The following is a 17,808-nucleotide window of genomic DNA, read 5'->3' on the forward strand; positions in this document are numbered from 1 at the left end:
TCATCTGTTATTTGGAGGCGGTTACACTGCACCGCACAACCACTGTGAGGATGAGCCTGAGAAGGTCTGGTTCCCAGCATTCACATGGAGCCTCACAAGCCTCTGTAATTCCAGTTCCAGGGGATCCAATGTCCTTCTCTTACCTCGACTGATACCAGGTACACACCTAGTATGTATACATACATACATACATACATGCATGCATGCAAGCAAAGCACTCATACACAAAAATAAATCTACATTGTTTTAAATAAAACAAAAACCTAAGGACCAGGCGGTAGTGGTGCATGCCTTTAATATCAGCACTTAGGAGGCAGAGGCAGGCAGATCTCAGTGAGTTCAAGGCCAACAAAGTGAATTCCAAGATAGCCAGGACTGTTACACAAAGAAATTCTGTCTCAGGGGAAACAAACAAACAAACAAAACCACTAAAGCAATAACCTGAGTATCACACCCAAGTCATTACATCACTCAAGAAATTCACTAATTCAGTCTCTGCCTAACTGACTCACTGGCTAGACAATTGCCTGTCAACTGTGTTCAACAAGAGAAAGACAAGGAGAAAGGAAAATCAAGTGAAATGCTCCGTTTCCTGCAGACGGTATCTGGGAGCAGAGGCGAACTGGGGTGACAAACCTGCAGGCAGAGGCCAGAGTGGACTTCCCCAGCACAGGACGAAGACCTTCCTTCACAGGCCAGCAGGCTCACTGGCCCTCCAAGGTCAGCTGTATTTTGCTATGGCCTCACAAGAGGGACAAGGACCAGGAAACTACAGGAGCATGAACCACAGCCATAGCCACCTGCAGAGTCTGAGAGGGCCCAGGGCTGCTGCAAACAGGCAAGGGATGGTGACCCTAAAACTCTAACTTCCAGAGGCTGAGGAAGATGGTATAGTCCACACCTCCCCAATCTCTAGTTTTACCCTGCCTTGGGCCAGACTGCAGGACTAGCCAACTGTACACTTGACACCCTGCCTCAAGATATAAGCAACTCAAAACTGGTCTTGTGACCTTATCCCCAATCTCTGCCTTGCCTTCCTAAAGTAGTTGGCACCAATATTTCTCAATCAGATGGACTAAAAAACCCATGTCCATGTCGCCAGAACACATGTAAACTTCAGCTATTTTACCAGGAGCTAAGTAACCAGAAGCTACCACACATCTATGATGCTACTCACCAGAGAAACTGAGGCAGAAGGAGCACAAGCAGAAGGTATGCCTGGGCTAAGGAGAAAACTCAACACCAGCCTGGTACCTTATCAAGAAATTCCTCAATTTTTTTTTTTTTTTAATTTTATGTGTATGGGTGTTTTGCTGGCCTGTACATCTGTGCACCCAATAAGCCACCTCTCTGACCCCAGAATTCATTTTTCTGTAGAAGCAATTGGTAAGCCATGTCCTACATTCCCATCACAGGTGCTGTGAAAGAATGCCATCCAATAGGAATACAGTCAATCTAAGGAATTGTCACCTGAAACAGTATGCCAAAGGAAGTTTAAAGTCAAACACGTTCAAGAGTACTCAACACCAAAAGTGAGTTGGAGGCAGCCCAGAAACCCTAGGGGGTGGGGAGATCATCTCAGAACCAACCAGTATTTCACCATGCAGAGAGGGATGCGTGCTGTGTAGAGGTTGCTGCATTTCTTTATGCTGCATTTGCTTAATGATATAAAGATGTGTTATTGTTTCGCCTCGTCTGCCTAATGTACCTGATTGGTCTAATAAAAAGCTGAATGGCCAATTGCTAGCAGTAGAGAGGGAGGCAGGGCTGGCAGGCCAAGAGGAGGAATCTAGGCTCAAGTGAGAAAAAGAGAAAGATGCCTGGGGCCAACAAGGCAGCAGACAGACAGACACAGAAGAAGCAGGAAAAATAGGACATACAGAATGAATAAAAGGTAAAAAGCCCTGAGGCAGCCGGGCGGTGGTGGCGCACGTCTTTAATCCCAGCACTCGGGAGGCAGAGGCAGGCGGATCTCTGTGAGTTCGAGGCCAGCCTGGTCTACAAGAGCTAGTTCCAGGAGGGGGGGGGGCGCGATGGGACAAAAAAAAACTGAAAAGCCCTGAGGCAAAAAACAGAGGAAGAGAAACAAGTTAAATTAAGTTATAAGGGCTAGTGGAATGGACTAAGATAAGGCTGAGCATTCATAACTAATAAGAAGTCTCTGTGCCATGATTTGGGGACTGGCACTTTGAGAAAGCCTGCTACAGATACAAGTGTTGCACTAAAGTCCACTACTCCATCTCTGTTGTCCCAGTTTTGTCTTAAATCCTAATCCCTCAATAAGGCATGTAAAGGAGTTAATGAATTAACACACCTCAATACTCAGAATGGTGCCTGGCACAAGTTGGAACTTAATAAACAAAAGGCATAATGAAAAGTAACCCTTCATGGCTATTTCTAATGACATGTTGCCCGTGTGTGACAATCTACATTTTATCAGCTCTTATAGGACAGAGCAACACACAGCTACAAGACAACAGGGGGAAAAGCCACCCTTCCCAGTACATAGCACATAAACAGTTCAGCTGTGGTTTACCTGTACCTCACTCAGCTTAAATCATCCCTCTCCTGAAGTCTTTCCCTATCTAAACAGTCTGTCATGAAAACTCACAGCTTTAACACACACACACAAATATGCCCTGGCAATGCTGAAGCATGCATGGGTAGCCAGTACATAGCGGTTCTGCTGAACTTGTCCATTTTGGATTTTGTGATCTAAGTTGATAAGGATGACTGACCAGGTCTCTTCCTCAAGAGGGCTCCAGATCTCATTACAGATGGCTGTGAGCCACCATGTGGTTGCTGGGAATTGAACTCAGGACCTTTGGAAGAGCAGGCAGTGCTCTTAATCTCTGAAACTTTACCCAAAATAATAATAAAAAAAATAACCTAGCTTCTATCTTCAGAAATGTTAACTCTAAAATTATGTTAAACTTGATGCTTTTGATACCAACCAAGCCCATACAGACTTGTAAGCTTTTGGCAGGTCACTTACTTGGTACATTCTTCTAAGGACTGTACAAGCACTTGCTGGAAGGAAGATATTTCCTCTAGATTTCCCATTAAATATGAAGTGTTTGCTGAACTCAACCTAAGGCCAAGAAAAACAAAAGCAGAATTCTGTCATTGGTCTAACTTTGCATCCTGGTTTTGAACCATGAAGCCTTACTGTGGGCCGTAACCTAATGACCATAATGCTGTGTCCAAGGCAAGATGGCACTGTGACATCCCCCTCCCTCCTCGCAAACAGCAGCACTGACTGAGGGACTGGCTGGCACTCAGCACTCTGCAGTCAACTTACTTCTCGCTGGTCTGCAGGGGCCGCAGGTAGGTCGAGAGCATAGACTGCAGCTCCTTAGAATAGTCATGCTCTGTTTCTAGGATATTCTGTAGCACCTGCAACAATAATAACCACCATCATTCACACTGCAAGAGTTATTTGCCATAATTTATAACCTTTAGCAAGTTCATCACCATTGTTCAAGTCATATTTTGTTACTAATACATCTACTCCTCTGTGGTTATTAACTACTAACCCTATGTAATGAATTATTACCGCCAGATGTCTGACTTCACCGTACTGACAACAGGTATGCCTAGATTGAGTGAGATCACATTCAGTCCTTGGACAAGGAAGGCAAGGTCTGCTTAAATCACAAAGAACTGTGACAGTCCCAGAGCACTGATGAACTGACGTGTCTCAAAAAAGCTACCACCACGTATCGCACACAAAACCACCTATGTAGTCTACAAGCAGGAAGCTAACTACAGTAACAGGTTTCAGGGGGTGCAGGGTTACACATCAACACACTTGCTGACGCTCCCTGAACTAGATAAAATCTGTTCTTTATTGTATGCAGCTGAACATCCCTACGCAAAGCAGCCCAAATCCAAAGTCATCAAGAATCTCGAGCTTTTGAGTTCTATCAGGATGCTCTAAGTTTTAGACTTTGGACAACTGCAGAGTTTGCATTTAAGAATGTTCAACCAGAGCCGGGCGGTGGTGGCGCATGCCTTTAATCCCAGCACTCGGGAGGCAGAGGCAGGTGGATCTCTGGGAGTTCGAGGCCAGCCTGGTCTACAAGAGCTAGTTCCAGGACAGGCTCCAAAGCTACAGAGAAACCCTGTCTCGAAAAACCAAAAAAAAAAAAAAAAAAAAAAAAGAATGTTCAACCAGTAAAGTCTATGCAAGTATTCCCAAACCCAGACTCCAAAATCTGACAAAAGTTCTGGTTCCAAGCATAAAAACAATGGACACAATCTGTCTGTAGGACATATCTCAAATACATGGACATCACTTTTTAAACCAATGGGTTGCAACCTTCTGGGGTCAAACTACCTTTTCACAGGGGTCGCATGTCATATATCGTGCATATCAGATATTTTACATCACAATTAATAACAATAGCAAGATTATAGTTATAAAGTAGCAATGAAAGTAACTTATGTTACCACAACATGAGGAACTGTATTAAAGAGTCTCAGTGTTAGGAAAGTTGAGAACCACTGCTTCAGACTGAGTGAGTCTAAATAAACTTGTGGGAAACAGCGACTTGCATCAGAAAATACAATGTCTCAGATCAACCCACACACAACAGTACTGAAGATGAAAGGCCTACCCAAGTAAAGAACCTTTAAATTGACATTTTTTTAAAGACAGCACAGTAATTATAAACTAAAGGTAAAATAAAATCTTTCCAAACTTAGCAAAAACTAGTGAGCTTCTAATATTTCTAGATAGATAAACACAAAGTACCAAACAGATGAGCTTAAACAAATGCTTCCCGCCAGAACCCCCCCACACACACACACAGCCAACCAAGCATGACAGAAGGTGTGGACTTCCCCAGGGCCAGGGCTACAAGCGCTGACTCCAACACACTGTCACCTGTCCTTGCACCTAGCAGTAATCAGAAAACAGCAGTCTTTAACCCCTGAAAAAACACATCCTTTGTTTAAGTCATCTCGGCCACTCAGGAAGCCAAGACAGGACAATTACAAATTCAAGATCTGCTTGGCCTATGTGGCAAGTTCAAGGAGAGCACGAGCAACATGGGCAAACCGGATAAACTGTTTCCAAATGATTCAAGAGGGAAAGGAAGAGAGGATGAACTGGGGACCTAGTCCCTAGCAGCCCAAGACCTGGGATCAAGACCTAGGACTAGGACGTCCCCCCACCTCCCCATCCCCATCCATACATATAAAGTTTCCTTTTCTGAGCCATTAGTGCCTTCCATGTTAGACACCTGGTGAACTGCAGAGCCAAAGAGTAACTGTCACCAGCCCTACAGGGAGCTCCAGACCCAAAGGGGAGAAATCAGAACTCTTCAGGGTCCCTCCCAGCCTTTTCTATCCCGCCCTTTAGACAGCCGGGGCTGTTTGAACTAGGCGACAGTGTAGGCCTTCGGAGCACTTCCTGAATATTCTGTACTACCTGCCTCACAATGCCCCCACACACCTACCAACTCAACATACAGACTGCACGAGGTGGCCAAGACAGCAGCACTGTGTCTTTCTGACCATTCTGAGGAATCTCAACTCAGGTTTAAACACTTCAGCCTTCATAGGCACCATCTGATTGCTCTTCAGGGCAGCACTGGCTCTGTGAGCTCGGAGGAGATGAAGTACCATGAGCAGCTTACACACTCAACCCCAAGAAGAAACACCACGGGCTCTGTCTCTGCTGATGTCCAACTCCAGCTTCATTATGAATGGACTTATTCATGGGGACAGCTGGGAGACAGCCAGGAAGGGGAAGGACCAGGCAGAGAGTTCATTCCTTTGTGGGGAAATCTGGATGCTGCACCCACAATGACAATGTCCTCCTAACACTCAGTGAACTCAAGTGTCAAAGGCCTGGTGACAGCAGCACACTGTGACTCCAGACACTGCTCCAGAGACAGTCATTTACACCAGACATGGTTCTCAAAAAGCCACAAGAGAGGAGGGCAGCCACCACCGCCCCTGGGTCTAAAGAGAGAGAAGGCTCTTCCCAGGGCATGTGAGAGGAGGAGCTCTAAGTCACTGTCACAGCACAGGGAGAAGAGACAGCTGGAGACCCTAGCAGGACCCACCCTCAGAAAACCAGCACATTCCTGAGGTGCTGGGAAAGGGAAAGCTCAGCCAGTGTCATGGTGCAGAGAACCCAGGACACACCAGCCTCCCTTAGCCACAGCCCTGAGCACAGACACACGTCAAGGCTTCCCCAGAGGATGCCACAAAGCGGCCCCACAGAAGCCAAGCTCATTCTACTGCTGTACTCCAACTACTGCCTACTACCACATACCAGACCATTCTGTAGCCCTCTCCAGAAAATCAAGCAAGATGCACTGGTGTCTGCAGGAGCACAGACAGTCCCGTATTTACTCACCCGCTCACACTGGTGTCTGCAGAAGTGCATACACAGGCACACACCCACTCACCCGCTTACACCAGTGCCACTAACCCCTCACTCAGGAGGCTTATGTGCTTTTTGACCTGGGCAGCCTCATCACCCTACCTGGCCTGAGTCTGCCAGTCATTAGCCTCACCTCTCCTCCTCTTTGTGCCTCAGGCACACGGTGGCTGCTGCAGGACCCCATGGACCTCACCCCAGTCGCCACGGCTCCATCACACCATGACTGGGAACCCAGAACATTGCAATGTTCAGGGAGACACAGACTTCGTGACCCACAGTGCTAAAGAGGCTGAAGAAAAAAACACTCAGGCGGCATGGCTCGCTCTGAGTCACGAGACATAGAACTGTCCAGTCACACAATAGTGCCACACAGGAGGGCGGGCACCCTCGGCAGCCACACAGATGTTCCTAAGGCTTTCCGCCTTCAAACAAACCAACTCCCACACTGTGCAGACACAGACACTTGCCCTCGGCATCTCTGCCTTGAGATGCCCTGTGTATCCACTGAAAATAACTAATCTACAGGGCTAGAAGCGGCACTCTGTGGCAGAGTGCCTGCCTAGCACGTGTGGGGCCTGGGACTCTATCCTTACACTGTAAAGTTCAGAGGTATATAAAATAACTGACATACATGTAAAAGCCATAAATATTCGGTCACTTTTGTCAGGCAGTGGTGGTGTACACTTTTAATCTCAGCACTAGGGAGGCAGAGGCAGACAGATCTCTGTGAGTTCAAGGTCAGCCTGGTCGAGAGTGAGTTCCAGAACAGCCAGAGCAACACAGAGAAACCCCGTCTGGGGGTCGGGAGAGGCAGGGAGAATTAGGTCACCTTTTCAAAGATCGCCATAAACTAACCCCAAATATCTGCAATACAACCCTAGTTTATGCAAACAGGGAATGGAAAACAGCATAACTATCCTAACTGTTCGGGAATATTATTTCCAGGCGTGTGACTTTTGTTTACGCTGCATTTGTTTAACTCTGTGAAGCTGTGTTACTGTGCCTGTCTAAAACACCTGATGGTCTAATAAAGAGATGAGGAGCCAATAGCGAGGCAGGAGCGAGGGCAGGCAGAGGATAAACAGAGGGAGAACAAAGGAAAGGGAGGGGCAGTAAGAGAACAAGGAGAGTAGGATGCCAGGCCCAGCCAGATTCAGAGTTAGGTGGGAAAGTAAGATATGCAGAAATAAGGAAAAGCCCAGAGGCAAAAGGTAGTGGGGATAACGTAAGGAAAGTTGGCTAGAAACAAGGCAAGCTAAGGCCAGGCATTTAAAACTAAGAATAAGCCTCCCTGTCTGATTTATTTGGGAGCTGAGTGCCCCCCCAAAGTCAAAAGACTAAAACACCATAAACATTAAACAGTGTTCTACTTGCCAACCTACACCTGCCAGACAGCACCATGACTTTAGTCTTTTTCTTTGTATGGGTATCTATCTATGCATGTGTGCCTAAGTGTGCATGTATATACAGGTGTGCGAGTGTGTACATGTGTGCATGTGGAGGTGAGAACTCAGGAGTTTTCCTCAACTACTCCCATCTTGGTTTTGGAGATGGAGAGCCTGGATTTTACTGATTCACTTGGTGAACTCTAGGAATCACCTGTCTCCTCCTCCCTGGCACTCGCCTGGGTGCCCTCCTGCGTCCACAGCACAGCTGGACTCCACCCCAGCCCAGCACCTGGCGAGCAGTGTGCGTGCCCTGTGAGCACAAGGGCGGTAGTGAAGGACGCAGGGGCAAAGCTCCTATGGCTAGTTACTCTCCGGGTCACTGATTCAATAGTATGACGGCTCATCTCAATCGCCATCCTGAGAGATGAGCTTGGTTGGTTAAGTGCAAAGGCTGCCCCCGTGAGTGGCACCATACCCTGAGCTACAGTTCTAGGCTGCATAAGGAAATGAGCTGAGCACAGGCACTCGCTTCTCGTCCTGAGTGAGGACACATGACTAGCTGTTTCTAGCCCCTGCCTTCTCACTGCCCCACCACACTGGACTGTGACCAGACACTGAGAGCCAAAGTAAACCCTTCCTCAAGTTACCACAGAAACACAAACCAGGACAGTGTCTTCACTTGTGCTTGCCTTTAATAACCCAACATCTAGAACCTACTTAACCAGCAGACAAGTGTGATATAATATAATATAATATAATATAATATAATATAATATAATATAATATAATATAATATAATATACCTTTTAAAACCAATAGTTCACTGCAGTATAGTCCTGAGTTAGGACTACTAGGTTTGGGAGCTTAACATTTCTTCCAGATGTTAAAGATATACCAGATAAGGGGCTGGAGACATGGCTCAGAGGTAAGAGCACTGGCTGCTCTTCCAGAAGACCTGTGTTCAATTCCCAGAACCTACATGGCATAAATTGTCTGTAGTTCTGGTTCCAGAGGACCCAACACCCTCACACAAGCATATATGCAGCAGGCAAAACACCAATGTATACAAAATAAAAATGAATCATTGTGGAATATTCCTTTACTGGTGTGAATGTATGCTGCTATAATTGGTTTAATAAACGAGCTGACTGGTCAACAGCTGAACAGGATAAAGCTGGGTGGAGAGCCAAAAAGACTGCTGGGAGAAAGAAGAGCGGAGTCAGGAGTCTCAAGCAGATACAAGATGGGTATGCCATACTGAGAAAAGGAACCAAGCCACATGGCAGAGCATAGATAAGAAATATGGCTTAATTGAAAATATAAGAGTTAGCTAGTAACAAACCTGAGCTATTAGCCAAGCATTTGCAATTAATACTAAGTCTGAGTAGTTATTCAAGAAGAGCCAGCACTGGAAAGCTCCACCTACAAATTATTTTTAAAAAGCAAAATAACATTAAAAAAATTCACCAAACGAAAAGTAGGTCCAAACAATCCAAAACATCAGTCTGCAGGAACTCACACCCCTACACCCACTCTGCACTCATGCACACCTGTACTCCTACCCTTCTCAGCTACTTACTGTCTGGGACTAGACAACTCTGCTTCCTTCTTTTATAAAAAGGAATCTTCTTGAGCTGTGACAATTCTAACTTAGGAAGCAGGAAATGCTACATACCACCTAACAGTGCACCCAGCCCACCAGCCCACCCACCTAACACTGCACCCAGCCCGTCAGCCCACCCACCTAACACTGCACCCAGCCAGCCAGCCCACCCACCTAACACTGCACCCAGCTCGCCAGGACTACCATCAGAGCCGATCTTTGAGGGACTTTTAGTCAGGAGATCTTGCATCCCCAGAGGTTAGGTAACTCACTACTCACTCGCCCACCAGACACTCAGTTCCTCACTGTCTCGAGCTTGGGCTGCCACCACAAACTACAGCCTGTGTCATCCTGGCCTACATCAAACAGTAGTTATGTAAGAACAAGGAGAAAATCTGAGGAGCTGGCAGGTAGCCCACTTCCACAGACACTGTAGATAGGGCACAGGAAGTAGGGCACTCCCAGAAAGTCAGGGAAAAATCATACTGGATGATGTGGGATTTCCCTCTGTATGCTGTGAATACCATTGGTTAATAAAGAAACTGTCTTGGTCTATTGATAAGGCAGAACTTAGGTAGGCAGAGAAAACTAAACTGAATGCTGGGAGAAAGGAGGTGTAGTCAGGGAGAAGCCATGGAGCCGGTGCCAAAGACAGACATGCTGAAACTTTGCTGGTGGGCCACCATCTCGTGGTGATGCAGAGATTAATGGAGATGGGTTACATTAAGATGTAAGAGTTAGCCAATAAGAAGCTAGAACTAATGGGCCAAGCAGTGGTTTAAATAATATACTTTCTGTGTGATTTATTTCAGGGCTGAGCAGCCGAGAACCTACAAGCGGCCTCCACCAACAACTGGAGGGCTCCCCAAGCTCACCTGTCAGACTTCAAAAGTCACAAGATGAGAATATCCTTCGCTGGCTTATGTGTAGATACTTAGACCCCAGTGGGTGAAGCTGTTGAGAAAGGATTAGGAGGTGTGGCCTCGTTGGAGTGGGTATCACCGAGGGGTGGGCTTTGAGGTTTCAAGAGCCCAGGCCATTTCCAGTCAATGTCTGTCTCTCTCCCTTTCTCTCTTAACATCCCCATCCCTGTAGGAGGCGGCTGCTAGTTTGCTCCTGGCTGCTTAGCCCCGAAATAATCACACAGAAACTGTATTAAGTGTCTCCATAGGAAGCTGACCTGCTGACACACTTATCACAGTCCACCCAGGCAGCAGAAGCCTGGCAAAAATGGAGCAGGGGAGTCAAGGGCACCACACTATAATACCTGTCTTTCCTGTTCAGAGTCTAAGCCAGAGGTTCTCAACCTGTAGGTCATGATTCCTTTGGGAGTTGAAGAGCCCTTTCACAAGGGTTCCCTGAGACCATCAGAAAACAAAGATATTTACAGTACAATTCTAACAGTAGCAAAATCACAGCTACAAAGTACCAACAAAAATGATCTTATGGTTGGGGTACCCACAAGGATACAAGGAACTGTATTAAAGGTCAAAGCACTAGGAAGGTGGAGAGCCACAGGTCTAGGCCCTGCCTCTAACTCCATGTAAGTCGATACAGACACAGCTGTCTCAACAAAGGCAAGAGCGAGGGACAAAATAACCCAAAAGCCGTAAAGCTGAAGGCCATCTAATCCACTCCAAGCAGTCCAATGGGCACCTGAAGCATGGAGACTTTCAGTCGCACACCACCCCTCTGACGGTCTCTCTTAGACGTCTACCACCAGAGCATCACACAGGGACAAGAAGTGGAGCAATCCCAACAGGCTGGACACTCCTCTAGAACCGGAGTTGGGCATCTGTGACAACTGCCCTGCAGTTACTCACCACGTTGTAATAGCTCTTGTTGATGGCAGTTGTGTCGAACCCTTTGGGGGGGCTCTTCAAGGTTCCTGATTTGGGTGACACAGGCTTCTCTGGAATAAAAAACAAAAGGAAGCTTTACTGATCAAAGTTATGATGACAGAACGCACAGCCTTCTCACACCAAAGCCTCACCTGGAAACCAGCCCGAAACAGTGCAGACCTCTCTCTCAGCTGGTGTCCAAGGTCACAGGGTCATGGGCTTCATTACTGCATGCCCGCCACCCAACCCATTCTCCCCGAGCACCTGAGAAATAACAGTTAGGGTTTGACTGCACGTACATACAGACTCAGAGTCATAAATACAAAATGTTACTCAAGCAGAAATTAGGGAATGCTAGCTGGTATATAAGGGCATCAAAGAACCAATACCCACAATTCTGGGGAGTTCCACATGCTCAAATGGTGACTAGTGACAGATTAAACAGCTAAAGAGGAAAGGAAAGCTGAGCTAAGCAAAGCTAAGATAAACCTCATGGCCTGACCTCTGCCTGGGCCTGCAGCGCACCTCTGAATTATCTAAACTGGCACTGCTGACATCTGACAGTACCCACAAATCCCTACTCTCTAAGGGGAAGTCCTATAAGCAGTAGTGGTTCTGAGCAGTCCATCTGTCTAGCAGTGGTTCCACAGGTGTGTCTGTTACTTCCCCTGTGGGGTGGGTGGATCTACCTACCACAGTTTCTATTGGTGTGTGTGGTAGGAGGATTCCACTGGGTCTCAGGGATGATGGGCTGTGAGGGGGGTGGGAGGCAGACTCATCTTGGCTCAGCACAATAACAAAAGCAGGACCTTTTAGTGACAAGCAATGCTGAAAAGCAACCTTGATGCTTCCACTAGCCCAGAAATGACAAGGAGACTGAGCACACACAGCAAGGGGGGGTAATCAATCACCTCAAAGCAGCTTGGGCAAGGATGCAACTCCAAGCAAAACTGGGCTTGTAAGCACTTGAGCCAAGACTTATGTTCCAGTAGCCCAGGTCAGCATCTGTGATGGTCATCTGCGGCCACTAGCACAGTCATGATGACCACACACATCTTTGGCCTCCATATTCATTCAATAACAGGAATACCAACATCACTAGGCTAGAACTTCCTGTTTCTCTCTTCCCTTATCCCTTGAACCGAGGGAGTTAGACACCTGTGTGTGTTAAACCACACATATCAATACGATAAAACACAGTAAAAATCTGTACATATTAAACATCCAAAATGGCGCACAGGAAATAAAAGCTCCATAACAACTCTGTACCTTCTGTAGCACTGTACGCACCAGAAACTACAGACAGAATGCTATGCCAATTAAATGCCAATTAAAGAGTCTTCCAAAGACCCCTGGAAGGTATCTGTGCTAGTCAGTTTGGGTTTCGTTGTTGTTGCTGCTGATGTTTGCTTGTTTGTTTTGTCGACTTGAAGCAAGCTAAGGTCATCTTGGAAGAAGGAATCTCATTAAAGAAACTACCTCTCTATCAACAGGACAAAATAGCAGCCTACAGAATGGGGAAAGATCTTTGCCAACACGACATCCAACATAAATAAAGAACTCAAGAAACTAGGTATCAACAAACCAAAAAATTCAATTAAAAAATAGAGTGCAGATCTAAACAGAGAAGTTTCAACAGAAGATTCTCAATGGCTGAAAAACACTTGAAATGTTCAACATCCGTACCCATCAAGGAAATGCATATCAAAACGACTCTGAGGTTCCAGCTTACACCTGTGAGAATGGCTAAGATCAAAATTACAAGAGACAGTTCATGATAAAGAAGATGTGGAGCAAAGAGAACACTCCTCCATCGCTGGTGGGAGTGCAAACACGTATAGCCACTTTAGAAGTCAGTGTGGTGGTTTCTAAGAAAACTGAAAATCAACCTGCTACTATTATACTATATATACAGACCCAATTATACTGCTCTTGGGCATATACCCAAAGGATGCTCAATCATTACACAAGGACACTTGCTCCTCTATGTTCCTAGCAGCTTTATCTGCAGAAGGCAGAACCTGGAGACCAAGATGCCCCCTACTGAGGAATGAACAATGAAAATGTGCTAAGTTTACACAATGAAACACTACTCAGCTGTTAAAACAAGGACAGAAGCAGAAAGAAATCAGCCCAACTGAGTTAGCTCAGACCCATAAAGACAAACATGGGATGTACACACTCATCAGTGGCTACTAGCTGTAAAATAAAGGATAGCTATGCTACTACCATCCACAGACCCAGAGAGACTCAGTAACAAGGAGGGTTTATGAGGGGATACCCAGATCTCCCTGGGAAGGGGAAATAGAAGAGATGTCGTGAGTGGACAGAGGGCAGGTAGGGCTAGGACCATGAGTGATCAGGTGGGGGCACAGAGAAGGGGAGTCCTGAGAGGGACTGCTGGAGGGGGCATTTCAGGTTTGGGCAGAAGCTGGGCGAAGAGGAATCTCCTAGGAGGAGAACTCCAGCTTACATTCCCAGCAACAGTGGATAAATAGCCTGAACTGGCCATCTCCTGTGACCAGATTGGTGCCTGGCCCAATTGTCATCAGACAGGCGCCATCCAGCAACTGATGAACACAGATGCAGAGATCCTTAGCCAAACATTAGGTGGAGTTCGGGAATACTGAAGAGTAAAAGAAAGGAGTGTAGGAGCCAGAAGGGTCAAGGACACTGCAGGAAGACCCACACAATCAACTAACCTGGGGTCATAGGGGCTCGCAGAGACTAAACCAACAATCAGGGAATCTGCATGGGAATGACCTAGGAACTCTGCTTGTTACCGGTGTGGAGCTTGATCCTCTTGTGGGACTCCTAGCAGTGGGAACAGGAGCTGTCTCTGACTCTTTTACCAGCTTTGGGACCCTACCTTTCGTACTGTGTCACCTTGCCCAGCCTTAATTCGTGGGGGGGTGCTTAGCCTTACTGCCACTTGATATGCCGTGTTTTATTAATACTCATAGAGATGTGCCCTTTCCTGGATGGAGACAGAAGAGGGGAATGGGGAAGAGGGACTGGGAGGGGAGCGTGAGGGAGGGAGACTACAACTGGGATATAAAATAAATAGATGAAATAAAAAGAAAAAAGTGCTTCCACCCAGTAAGTTGCCTCTGCTTCAGTCCTGCCGCCAGGTCCTTGCCCTGCTTGAGCTCCTGCTGAGTTTCCTGGATGACGGACTGTGAGGGGCGTGTGAACGCAATAGTCCTTTACCTCTGAGTTGCTTTTGGTCTTGATCTTCATCACAGTAATAGAAAGCAAACCAGGATAGAGCCTGTCTTCAATGAAACAGGCCAAAAGCATCAACACCAAATGTGACAAGAACATTTCCAAGTCCCACCACAAGAGGGAAGCAGTCGAAGGCTACTATCCTTTCCTGGAGACTCAAAGCCGGTGGAGGAGAGAAAGCCCCTTTCAGAAGCAGCCTGTGGCTTTTTGTTTGCACAAAAGCTGTAAATCAAACCTAAATGGAACCCAAAAGAAACAGATTCGGGCAAGGGGATGGACTCCGGAGTCTGTTCAGTGAGGCATGGCCCTCAAGGGATTTCAGAGGTGCTTTCAAACGGGCAGCTTTGTCCTCAGGAAACTAAGCACCAACTGCTATAAACTACAAAGAAGAATCTCATCCCACAATTAGCATACCACATAAACCACTAGAAAATATACTGCCATCCTCGGATTTTATCCTGAACGCTGGCTACAAAGAGACTGAATTTCTTTTTAAACGTTTCGCACCTTTATGCTTGAGCTGCCAACATTAGAATTAGACTGGCTTAACTCTTCTCACAGTCGGCTCACATTAAGAGGATACTGTAGGCAGGCGCTGTTCCCAAGAGACTACTCCCGTCTCACTGCCAAATAGAGGACATTCAGGATAACACTAATAGCAAACTGTGGTATTTCTTATTTAAAAAAAAAAAAGTGTGAAAATTTTCCAAAGCAAACTAGGTCTCATTCTGGCACAAAAACTATGAAATCAACTTGCCTCCTTACAAAGAATACTCTTGAAGAGGGTATGCTGCAGACTAAAGCCAGGAGCCTGCGTGTCAGGCACATGGTCCCACACTGAGCCCCATGGACACAATCTTAAACTGGCACAGAGACACATACGCAGAAATAAAGAACAAACACAAGAGCTGAGGGTGGAGTGGGGGAGTTGGCACTTACACACACAGCACTGGCCCTTCCTAGAGCTTCCTCTCCTAACACACTCCACGCCCAAAGTACAACTCTACTCAGCATGCTGTCAACAGACAACATTAAGAACATTTGTAGTTGAAAGTCTATCCAGAAGTCATGGCCACCTCGGGGCATTTCCTAAGATAAGTGAACTGAAAAATACCTGAGAAGTAAACTTCATGGGACACCCCACCACATCAAAGTAGAACAGAGACGGTCACATGACTTAAAAAGACCAGACCTAACAACAACCTCTCACAGGGCCAGTCTCTACACCCAAGGGACCTTGCTTACAGCATGAGGGAGCCCCCCCCCCCCAACAGCCTGCTTATAACATATTTTTACTTCTCTTATATTTCACAAGAACATCTTAACCAAATTCAACAGGAAAACAAGAAGAAACATGCTCTCTCTCTCGCGCACACACATGCACGCGCGCGCACACAACCTGCTCTAAGTCCCTTGAAAACGAGCGTGTGACACAGCGGCGACACACTGCTGGAGCATGGCCAAGCAGAACCTGTGTCAGAAAGACAGCATCGAGTCTCATCAACAAGGAGCCTCTGCTGGGCCCCAAGTTGCTAGACTACAGGACTTCACAGCCTTGCCCTGCATGGATCAAACCATTAGCCCCAGAGAACCTTCAACTCCAAGACACCAATCACAGCAAAGCAGCATCAAGTGGGCTGAGGCTGCTGTGCACTTCCAGGAGTACACATCCCTGAAAGGTTGGTCCTGAACAAAGCGTCAGCCACAGGAAAACCAACACACTTCCCCAGAATCAATGACAGAAATTACCTGTCTGTGCCTAACTGGAAAGCAAACAAACAAACAAACAAGTATACGGTAGTTAAAAAAAATATAGCCTAGCATAGGCCATAAAAAAGCGTTACGCTTTATAACATAAAGCACAGCAGTCACAATGAAATGAACAGATGGCTACGGGGCACATACTCATAGACCTGGCTACTCAGAAGGTTGAGGCAGGAGGATCACTTGAGCTCAGGGGTTCCGTGATCGCCTGGGCAATACGTCCAACAGACTTTGTCTCGAAAGCAAGCGATCGTCACTAACAGACCTAAGAAGTTTTTCTCAGGAAAATGGCATGATGTAATGCAAAGTCAGTTTACAATGATGGGGCCTTTACCCAGCACTCCAATGTGCAGGAACCGATGAAAGTCCATTCAGCTGAACTGAAGATGCCAACCAAGACCAGGATCTTTTTCTGACAACAGGCACTCAGGACCCTAGAACAATCACACCCTTTTGGCTCCTCCTCCTCCCACAGAAAAGTTTAGCCACTCACCACTTGGCTTGATCTCTCGCACATAGTTGCTGGGGAACCAGCCGGTCCTGCCACTGTGCGTGCCCTCCCACCAGCCACCTTCCTCCACTCGTGTGACATGGATGACATCGCCCTTCGTGAAGGAGAGCTCATCTTCATTGGTCTGCTGGAAGTTAAACTTGGCTCGGACCACTAGCTGGCTGCTGCTGTTATCAGTCATGTCCTGGAAGACAGGAGGGAGGGGTGGGGGAGATTCCCATGAAGCACGGTCTACTTTCCTATAAAAGTTACAATTCACTGTCACAAAGAGCCAAGACATTATTATAAATGTTTCACACATTCAAACATGACAGCACCGGGCATGGTGTACACACCCTTAATCCCGGCAGAGGGCCAGAGGGCAGAGAGGCAGGTGGATCTGTTTGTCTACACAGTGAGTTCCAGGCCAGTCAATGCTAAAAAGTAAGACCCTGTCTCAAACAAACAAAAATCAGAAAAGTGTCTTAAATACAGAAATGTAAAGCTTCCCATCTCCCTGTGCACCTTGACCACTGTCAGATTGCAGGCCAAGAAGACACTCTATGCTACCACTCCTACAGGCTCCCTCTCATGCTCGCGCTCTCTCTCTCTCTCTCTCTCTCTCTCTCTCTCTCTCTCTCTCTCACACACACACACACACACACACCTGGATGCAATTAGTGTGCCTGTCTCTACTTTGAAAACTAATCTCTACACTGTGGACGTGTTTCTGACTACATAATGTCACACTGGACACTTGTGCCACTAATTTTTAGGTTACGCCCAATGTTTGTCTATGTACTGCATGCAGTATTTCTCTTATTTTGCAAGGGCTCCACTAGAAACAGTCACACATCCATTTCACTGTCCTGGGACATGTGTAACACATTTAAACTTTAATAGATATGCTTAAACAGATTTCCAAAAAGCTCTACACATTTATACCAAAGTAACACATCCATCAGTATTTAAGAGACCTGATTTCATCAAACTTGTACTTTCCGAAGATGCTAACAAGTATGCGGCCACAGTAATGGGAAAACACAACCTCACATCCTGGAGGCTCGGTGCTCAGAGACCCCGCTTTCAGTTCTCTGAGA

At 46.5% G+C, this 17,808-nt stretch overlaps 1 protein-coding gene across 5 annotated transcripts in view; it reads right to left on the reverse strand.

The window, feature by feature from the left end:
• Window positions 1-17,808, reverse strand: part of Arhgef7 (Rho guanine nucleotide exchange factor 7) — a 106,116-nt gene that overhangs the window by 35,107 nt on the left and 53,201 nt on the right. For all 5 annotated transcript variants that reach the window (XM_057752168.1, XM_057752166.1, XM_057752165.1 and 2 more), the window contains 4 exons: window positions 16,712-16,913; window positions 11,212-11,300; window positions 3,302-3,396; window positions 2,996-3,091 (listed from right to left, as the gene is read on the reverse strand). In XM_057752168.1, coding sequence (XP_057608151.1) covers window positions 2,996-3,091; window positions 3,302-3,396; window positions 11,212-11,300; window positions 16,712-16,913 — 482 coding nt within the window. The remainder of the gene's footprint in view (window positions 1-2,995; window positions 3,092-3,301; window positions 3,397-11,211; window positions 11,301-16,711; window positions 16,914-17,808) is intronic.

This window comes from Chionomys nivalis, chromosome 20 (assembly GCF_950005125.1).
Source record: "Chionomys nivalis chromosome 20, mChiNiv1.1, whole genome shotgun sequence".
Taxonomy (NCBI): domain Eukaryota; kingdom Metazoa; phylum Chordata; class Mammalia; order Rodentia; family Cricetidae; genus Chionomys; species Chionomys nivalis.